This window comes from Diorhabda carinulata, chromosome 11, assembly GCF_026250575.1.
Source record: "Diorhabda carinulata isolate Delta chromosome 11, icDioCari1.1, whole genome shotgun sequence".
NCBI classification, from domain to species: Eukaryota; Metazoa; Arthropoda; class Insecta; order Coleoptera; family Chrysomelidae; genus Diorhabda; species Diorhabda carinulata.
The window spans coordinates 12,225,904-12,236,451 of NC_079470.1; the positions used below are offsets into that span (position 1 = coordinate 12,225,904).

A 10,548-nucleotide genomic window follows, 5' to 3' on the forward strand; every position below is an offset into this window, starting at 1 on the left:
AAAGTGTTTTTTCTTTATTGTAATAGAGCAAAATCGTTTTGAAAAATAGAAAAACGAAATATTTTGTCACGAATAAATTTAATAAAACACTGATATTGGTATGAAGCAATGAAAGACAATCTTATTTCTTTTTTGTTTTATTTTTCTTTTTCTTGCTTCCTTTATCAATAATCGCGACTTTCTTCATAGATATCGGGTCAGGATCTGGCGGAATTACGCAAACCATCAACGCACAGGTATAATCACCAGTACCACAATCGCAAAAAATTAATAGTTGATCTTCGTCGTGGTACTTTCTATAATTAGTTTCACAAATAGTGTTAAAACCGAGCTGCCTACAATTATCTTGTAGTTTGTGGTTATCCACGATACCCATTATTACTGAAATTCCAAGGTATTTCGCAATGTCTAACATACATACCATTGTTTCAAATCCAATTAGTTGTCTTCTGTATTCAGGTATCACGCATAAAAGATAAAACCTAAAACGCAAAAGGGGACTGGAAAGTAAAATCGCTTTCTTAAATAAAATGAATTTCTATTCAACATTTTCGTTATCAACAATTTTTTTGCCATTTAATATGCAAATTTTCAATGCCAGACCGTCAAAAATCAGTAATGTAGTAACCAATCAGGTCCATAGCCTTGTGATTTCTCTCCATTTCTTTTCGTCCCTTGTTTTTTTTCCAGTTCTGGATGTTTTTTTCCACAACTTCTATCCACCGTTTTCTTGGTGTACCCTTTTTTTTCTTGTCCTCTGGTATCTTCCATTTAACTGGTTTGGAGAATATGTCTCCGTCCATTCGTTCTAAGTGACAAGCAACCTTCTTGTCTCTATAAACGCGTTGATTGATGACTCATTGAAATTCATGGATTGATCTTCTCTCTCATCCTAACTTTGTATGCTTTCCTCCACAACTTTTTCTTAGTATTTATCTTTATCAGGTTTTCTGTTTAGTTTTATTCGTCGTTATCCAAGTTTCACAGGCGTGTGTCTCAAAATTGTTTTATAAACTAGAACTTTCGTAGACCCGGATATCTCTTTCGATGTTAATATTTTTCTAAAGCTGCCTGCACAGTTTTGGCAATTAATAGTTCGATTTCCTTTTCTTCTTGGCATTTATTATATAGTAGTACACCGAAATACTTTTTTCTCGAATTCAATTAACGTCTCATCATGTTTATGTACTTTTATCCATTATTTCCATAAACTATGTGGTATAGATCTACTCCTTCTGCTTTCTCATGTTTTTTGCTATCAACGCCACGTCATCAGCATAAGCTAAGCATTGATGACTTCTGTTAAACATCATGATGTTTCTTTCGATGCCATCTCTTCTGATTATGCCTTCCAAAGCTATATCAAATAATACAGTTGATAAGGAATCCTCTTGTCTTAAAGGAATCCTCTTAAGAAATCAATGAAATCAAAATGATTGGATTTGTATTTTGGATCAATATCGCAATTGTGTTATAAACTCGCCTTTATCCCCAAACTTACACAAAAATCTAATAATCAACTATTAAGGATCGAACTGTCTTGATAACCTTTAAAAATTTTTGACACATAAACTGACAGATGACAGTGAAATAAAGACATGCGCAGAAAGGACGTAGTACCTTAGATAAATATTGCATCTAAATTGCTCGAAGACGTCAACTTTTCTTTCGATTGCGTTCATAAATTTCAATATACTCGAAAATGTTTTACCCGATCTTATGTCTACTTTGCTGAACGTTCTTGCATGATCGAGTTTTTTCACCGCTTTCAATAGAAGTACTCCAACGATTTCATCATTCTGTTATTTTTGAATAAAAACTTGAAATATACAATACGAAGACAAAATTGAAGCATCAAAACGGAGTTTGTTTCTTCTTGTTTTAGTCGTTCATCAAGATTTTGCGCAATTCACAGTAAAAATTCAAACTATCACTTTATTTATTTTGAGAGAATCAGACGTTTACCTTTACTGCTATAACCGAACATCTGTCTTTCATGCAGACCAATAATCTCTCCTTATAATACGCAATTGATTCAGCATCCTCCAGAAACTTGGTGTTTTTGAATACAACGTTTTCGGTTACGTAATATTTCAAAATTATATCTACGACTTCATCGAAATGTATAGGCAACAAATCAGTTATTTTCACTCCAATAGCTAATCGACGCCATATCATTGGAGCAGCGTTTTTTTTCATTCCGTTATGTGGAATATCATCATATATTGTTTCTAAACAATCAGTTTTCATTATGATTCAAATTTATTTTGTAAATGACAGGTGACAGATGATTTTGACGTTTGAGACAGTTCTTATACGTAATGTTTTAATAAGAGCGCAAGATTTCGTATAAAACATGGTTGTCGGTGGTAATATATTGAAATATTTATTGATTTAGAGAAAATACATTTGGGAATTATGTATTTTACAAAATATCTTGTAAACGGCCGCCACGTCTTTGCTGGCAAATGCGTACCCGGAATTTTTAATTTCATTGATACAGTATCTAATTTCGACTATAATAGTTGCAAGCTTATTAACATAAATCTGTAATCTAAAGGAGTTAAATTGCAAGAGCGTTGAGGCCAATTTTGGTCCCCAAATAGGAAAATGACATTACCAGGAGCAAACTCGTGCAAGTTTGTCTATGTTCCACGGGCGTTATGACACGTGGCACCGTCCTGATGAAACCACATGTCATCAAGATCAATAACCTCTAAATGAGGCACAAGTCATTCACCGTTAATGCACCACCTTTTAGTTTTCGAAGGAAAACGGACAAATTATTCCTCCAGGTCATAATGCGCACCATATAGTGACCCGTTGTGGATGCATTGCTTTCTGATGAATCATCCGTGGATTTTCTAAGCCCCAAATGCGACAGTTTTGCCTATTAACGAAGCGATTGGGGAGGAAATGAGCCTCATCACTGAAAATGATTTTGTTTGCAAAATCAGCAGGTTGCTCAAGGATCCAAGGATCTACTGGCAGAAGTAGTTGAGTCAGCTGGATTCTGTAGGCATACAGCTGCAAATTTAGAAAAAATTCGGTGAATAGTGACTGTTGAAATGTCCCCGATGGTGAATCGATGTCGCTGGTCTCACACATCACTAATCAAACCAGTACTTTCGAATTTTATTATTCTTTTCACAGTAGATGAATTAGGCACATTTTTTCGATCGAACATTGAATGCACTTTTCGAAAAGTGATAATTTAACTTTCGTCATATTGACAATAATTTTTTGACAATCAGGACGCGTCGTTCTACATTGTAATGCTCCATGTTTACTAAATGCCAACTGTAAACTTTCGATCTGTCACGTCATAGTCATTTGACATTATTACTGTCAAACATGGCGCGGAATTCAAATCTTGCGCTTTTATTGAAACGCATAGAAATTGATACAGCAAAGGATAAGACGTACGAGGTTGTGCAACGTTGTTAATTTGTAAGGGTAGTATGAAATTTTAACGATCAGATAGTGCCTTATTTTTATCGTAAATATTTGTATAATTTTGAGCAATAGAAAAGTTATTTTTATTTTAATAATAGATAGAATTCAAGTCTGTCAAAGATACAACAAGTTGCTAATGTCTTAAACGTGAATATACAAAACTGTTTTTTAATTTTTTCGATTCATACCAGTAAAAAAGAACGCTGGAATCGATTTTCCGTAATTTCTAGCAAAGTTATGGACTAAAATAAAACTCTTTTTGTAGTGTTTATTCCGGTAATATATCCGGAAACACTACAGGTAGTTGCATTATTGTTTTTTTTTATATTTGGCAGTTCCATACCGTACGAATATGGTCCCGAAAATATTTGGCCTGACCGAGAGATGGCGGTAGTTGCTTCAACAGTACCACCGTATTAAAAAGTGCACAATCTATACAGTTTGAAGACGATACGTTGTTCAATATTTGTTTGGCAGCCATCAATAGTGAGCGTTTTAAGTGAATTTGTAAACATGGTCATCGTTATGTGATACAAAACTTTGATTTGAAACGCATTAGCTCAACCAATATAAAAGTTTCACTAGATTCTAATCTGGGTGAGACTGCTCACTCATTATTATCGGTAAAATATTGGGTAGCAGAGTTTAAACGATGCCGTACGACCTTATGAAGACCAGCATCGCAGTGATCGACCAAATGAAGTGACGAGTCCAGGAATGTTGAAGAAAGCGGTACTGGATGATCATCGAAAGAAAGTACGCGAGCTAGCATTTTAAAAATTACGGTACCGTGCATATTAACTGAAAATTTGGACATAAGAAAGCTGTGCCGCGTTTGGAATAGGAAAAACTATTAATGGCAATCATTATGCGGATTTATTGCAACGTTTAAGCGAATAAATCAAGCGAAAACGGCCGCATTTGGCATTGCAATGGCCAAAATTGATAAATCACAGTTTGAAATGATACCTGATGCGCCCTTTTGGCCAGATTTTACCTCCTCGGATCATTTTATGTTCCCAGATTTGAAAAACTGGCTCGTTGGTGAAAGATTTTCCAACAATGGAGAGGTGATATCGGGAGTTTATATATAATAAAATAAATATAATAAAATAAACATATTTTTTAAAACAATTTTTATGTTTTCTTTGTTAGGCCATCTATTTCTGGGCACCATCCTCGTATGAGCTATATAAAAATGAGTTCCAGGACACACAACGCTGTAATAAATCACAATTACACCCCAAGTTTGCGAATATTGATCAGTATTTTATAGAAAAGGTTATTAATTGCTCATATTGGCGTCAAATAACTAATAACCCAACTCATGCATGTAAACTGTTAAGTATGACCTATATTTGAATAAGGTACGAAAATTGCAAACACGTAAATTGACTTGATGAGTTTATAAATAGATTTAGAATTATTTTGTAATTGTTTCAGGATACTTCTAGAAGCGAATTATCTCTTAGTAATGTAGCGGGGATATTCTACATCCTGATAGCAGGACTTTTTATCGCGATGATTGTAGCATTTATGGAATTTTGCTATAAATCTCATTCCGAAGCTAAAAGAGCAAAAATTCCTCTAGGAGATGCTATGAAAGCAAAAGCAAGGTTAACGATAGGCGTCAATAGGGATTTTGATAACGGAAGGGTAAATATATTTTTCCTAATCATAAAAACTGCTATAGCCACTTGGTACATTAAAGAAACGCATTTCTAATCACTTTCATCTTTAAATACTGAGATTCTATTGGAATTAAGTCGCGGAATATGTGAAGAGAACGGTTGCAAGCACATTTGAAACAGAACTTGAAGGACGACAGGTATTACTACTTGCTGGTGCTGGTAGGACTCTTCCACATTTCACAAGGAGGTTGAAATAGATGATGCAATTCATCATTTTATTGAGAGTTTTCTGGTATCACGAAACATATAGCGTCACCCTCGTATGAAAAAATACTAATCTACGTACAAACCCAAAAATATTTATCAGTAATACATTTAAAAAGATGAACGAAATTTTAGTTATTCAATATTGATGAATTTTTATGAATAAAAAAAAAACGAAATAGTATTGACTTGTATTATATGTAACATTCACCGTAATCGATATATTTCAATAATATTTAATTTGATTTCAGCGTCAAAAGTGTCCTCATCATGTAATGGCAGATTCACGTAATACTAAAATTAAGCATCGTAAATCATCTCGAGAAGTTATATTCATTTAAAATCGGTATTATTTTTGGTAAAAAATTTCCCCAGCACTGTACATATACATATTTTTCTTTAAATTTGCACATTCTTTTATATAAATCATCTGGTAAATGTATAGCATGAAAATATGATATCAAAGACGGTATGATCTTCAATTCCGCACATGGGTGAGCCATGCTTGAAATCCCACATTCCAAATTGTCATTTTTAAGATCAGTTGCGTTGTCCCCTTGCCCCTCAAACACCAGATAAATGTTTGGACTGTTTAGATTTATATTTGTGTTTGCTTGAAACAAAATTTTCTTATATTATTAGATTCAGAGGTTCAGAAATTGGGAATACAGTTTATTACTTGATGAAGAAGACTATAAAAGGACTTAAGAATAAGAAGAAAATATAGTTTCAAAGATGGGCTTCTTTTGGACTACTATTTTATAATCAATTTATCAAGTTTCTTGTATTTCGGACACAGGATTAAGTCTCTTCTGTTTCAAAATTAATTTTTTTTAATAATTTTTGAAATATAGATAAAATTGAAGTTTCGTCTTTTCTTGAATATGATATTGACACTGATAATTTGCGTATTTGTGTATTTATATATATAAATATCAAAATAAGAATAAAATCAAACTATAACTTTGTTTTTTTTTTTCGATATCTCATGGTTCGTTAATACAGTTTTATATTTTTTATCGTATTGATGACCTTTAAGTCTATTTTCTAAATACTGAGATGTCTGCCCTATGTAGACAGCGTCACAATTAGTACGATTCGTGTATCCTATGTCGCAAAAAAGATGTGGCCGCTAAATCTATAAAACTATCAGATCCTGAATTTAGAAGCTTAGTTATTCAAAAAGCAAAAACTGCATTGAAAGAAAATAATTATCCGGAAAAAATGATAAGAAAAGGATAAACAATCAATTAAAAAACAAAACAGAAACGAAACATCAAAACATAAAACATTTTCCCTTACCATATGTACAAAGACTTTCCCAACAATTATCAAATTATTTCAATAAATATGTTATTAGTATAAGTCATAAAGGACATAATTCATTATCCAAATATTTCACTAAATTGAAATCTAAAACACCAAAAAACAAAAGAAATAATATTATAGAAGTGCCTTGTACTAAGTGTGACGCTGTCTATATAGGGCAGACATCTCAGTATTTAGAAAATAGACTTAAAGGTCATCAATACGATAAAAAAATTGCATCAACGAACCAAGAAATATATAAAAAAAAACATAAATTCACTTATAAAGAATCATAAGAACGAAAAAGCTATAAATGATAAAAAATACTTAAATTATTTAAGTAAAATTTATATCTCTATTTAGTAAATTCTAATAAGATAACAAATAATTTAATTGCTTCATATTTGAGATGTAAGGACTAAGGAAAAATGAATTTTTCTCATTAGAACAAAGTTCTATTTTGATTTTATTCTTATTTTGATATTCATGATGAATAAATACGCAAATTTTCAGTGTCAATTTCTATCAAATTTTTAAAAATTATTGCAAAAACTAATTTTGAAACAGAAGATACCTAAAATCAAGAACATTTAGAAACATAAACATATCAAAAGGTCCAAAAAGTAGGAAATTAAGGAAATTTAAGCAATTAATTTGTGATATGTTTTCAAATTTGACAATTGACACAAAACTTACCGATGATTGTTCCAATTGATTATATAATATATAAATAATATATTCCCACGGTATATCAGCTTCGATTCTTCCTAGATTTCCTCCTGTTCGTATTCGTATGCCCCATACGTCGACATAATTAAAATATAATGTAACGTTTACTCTTTTTTCAGTACTACACTCCAGCCAATCAAATAGCAGGAGGTAACGAACAAGAACAGCCTCACACCAATACCCATACACAAGTCTGAATTAACGTTTATTGATGGTAAATTATTTTTTCTATATAGATATGCATTTGTTATTGATAGTTTTAGTATTATTACGTCAAAGATAACAATACATAAATATATGGCGCAGCTAGTAGGATTTGCAGAAAGTAATTCCAATTTTTTGAAAAAATCGGTAATCTTATTTCAAAATTGATATCATAATATGAAAATAAAGTTTGTACAGGAAAGTTTTTAGGCTAACGTAATGAATATGTTTTTTATTTGGACGTATCACATCATTTTTTCAAATCAAGTCAAGTCAACCGTGAAAATTTCTCTTTGACGTAATAAAAATTAATATTAAATTAATCAAAAGGTGTTTGTACAGTCGAATTAAAATTTTATTCTACTTTTTAAATTATATTATCGATTTATGTTGGAATTTTTTTATTCTAATATCAAAAAACATTCTAAAAAATCAAAAAAATTCTAGCTGGGGAAAATAATTTCTGTAGTTTATAGAATTGATACTTAGTGGAATATGTTGTGCAGATAATAATGAGGAATTTTCTGTTTCTGTTACAACAAATGAAAAAGTTGCAGGCAGATTTAACAAATCAAACATTCAATAATCGTTTAATCTGTGAAGAGCTGCAAGAAGTGATTACCTAGATTTTTACAAAAGTTGTAGGTGAATATGGAACATGAAAATAATAATTTGAACATTCAGCTTTCTTTTTGTTGAATCCTGTTTAAAATATACGATAGAAGCGATAAAAATCGTGATACATTATAAAACTTGAGCCTTACGATAAATGTATATCATCATTTTTTGAGTTGGCGGAATATATTCCATATATCCCGAATAAAAAACCTCGTTTGGAGGAAATTTCTTTCCATATACTTGTCGTATAACATACCGTTCGGTTTTTTTTTCAAACATTTTGTTTTGGTCACGTATTGTGGCTCAGTAGTCACTTCGAGTTTATTTATTTTACCATTCGAGTTTTTGAACAAATTGATTCAATAAAACCTTAAAATAAAAGTTTATTTCCATAAATTTCTGGTGATTTTTATATAACGGGAACATAGATGGAAATTACTAAAGAAGAAACGAGTAGGTAGAACAGATTTGAATAAAAGGAAACTCATGCTCTAACATATAAAAAAACTCTTGAGTTATATTTTTTAAAATATAACCAACCAGGAATCTGTTCTATTCTATTCGTTCTGTATATAGGAATTTTCTTTTGCTAGAAGTGTAGATAGGTAGAGGACGATTTAGAATCAATGTCGAGGTTTTATTGATTTTCTCGAATTGAGTGGGAGATCGATAACAAATTAATTTCTTCAAAAGCTCGAAATTAGAATAAATAAATCCTAAGTGACTACTTTGAAGGGAAAAGTAATGAGTCGAATGGTATGTGAGAGTCGAAAGTAAGGACTTTCATCCCTAATAGCAGGGATGAAAACATTTATTCCCCGTGAAGGAGCTGGAGCAGATTATTAACAGTATTATTAGAACAATTTTTGGAGAAATATCTCCATGTTTTGAACAAAACTTCATCCTCACGGATTTTTGGTCATTGGAGTGAATATATGATAATAGATACATGACTAACATAGTACTTTCTAGTTTCTGCATATAGGGTGTTTCTATATTCGACCGACAACCCTCTACCATAGAGAATCTCAATAGATGATTCATTTTGATATAGAGTAAATTTTTCTCTCAAATTTGGTGAACAATATATTCCTCAATGAGGTAATATTTTGACTTAAACATACTTTGGAAAAATTTAGCCAGTGGTGCGCTGTCAGGGTTAGTTGTCACTTTAAACCGCCTATTTTTTACGCCACTGAAGCAACTAGGCCCCGTAAGGGTTCGTATTCCTATGTCAAAATGAATCATTTATTGAGATCTCTTTGTGGTAGAGCGTTGTCGATCGAATATAGGAACACCCTGTATAATCCACTGTCTTTATATAGAGATTTAACTTTGTAACCTTGTATTTAAATAAATCATGTCCACACTTCGTGGATTGTTTAACATTTAATCTTGAAAAATGATAGATAATTGTTGTCTAACCAATTTCCCGACAAGTCTAGTGATTCAACATTAGTGTCTTCATCACTATTGGAAGGTATTGCGAAAATTATACGACCGAAATAATTCTTTGTCTTTTTGTCGATTAATCTGTGTTCTGTTCTGTTTTTTTTATCACACTGGTGCTAGTTATGTTTTTAATGTAAGTACTTTTTGAAATATATTAATATTCACTCGTCAATTTACTAAAACTCAGTTAAAAAATGATGAGTTTTGTTTTATTGTATGAACATTCGATATTTGTCGCCTATTTTCGAGTCAGAGAACTAAAAATAGTGACAAAATTGGAATTATGTACGCGAAATCAATCAAAAATAATCAAAATGAAAATATCAAACATATCCAAACGGTTTTACGTTAACTGTTTTCGACTGCACATCACCCTAGTGGGCTATTAAATTTTAATCTTTTATGGATAATATTTTACATGTAACGTTTCTACCTGGATACGTAGTAAATGTTTGTTTGTTGTACGTTTTTGTTTTATTTTTTTGTTCATCCACACATTCCCAATTTCTCGTTGATTAAATTTACAGGGACTGGATCGAAAATTCACATAAGTCAACCCAAAAATTGCATTTTCAATATTCACTTTACAAAGTGAAGCATTTAGTATTAACTTCCAATTCACTGATTATGCTTTCGTTATTAATTATAATTTACCTGTAGATCTATTATGTGAATTTGGTACAATATATGAGACTGTTAGAGGCATTAAATGATGTCAATTATTTTTCTCACAAACTCAGTTTATCTTCAGTCTCTGAAGATGGTAACTTGAGGAAAAAAACGCGCGTCAGACAGTGTATTTTCGAGTATAGGTGTAGTCTAAGTGTAAACAGTGTGTTCAGTACGAATATCATCAACGTTTCCATAAATTCCAACTTTTATACAA

The 10,548-nt window shown here is 31.6% G+C and overlaps 1 protein-coding gene across 2 annotated transcripts in view; it reads left to right on the forward strand.

Annotated features, from left to right (window-relative positions):
* LOC130899478 (glutamate receptor 1-like) overlaps positions 1-10,126 on the forward strand; it is a 37,592-nt gene extending 27,466 nt beyond the window's left edge. Inside the window, exons 14-16 of one of the 2 annotated variants that reach the window (XM_057809433.1) lie at positions 4,900-5,112; positions 5,603-5,697; positions 7,508-7,554. In XM_057809433.1, coding sequence (XP_057665416.1) covers positions 4,900-5,112; positions 5,603-5,692 — 303 coding nt within the window. In that variant the 3' untranslated portion in view covers positions 5,693-5,697; positions 7,508-7,554. Of the gene's footprint in view, positions 1-4,899; positions 5,113-5,602; positions 5,698-7,507 lie in introns of both variants that reach the window. The other variant, XM_057809434.1, reaches the window with a different exon arrangement.
* The last annotated feature ends 422 nt before the right edge of the window (positions 10,127-10,548 follow it).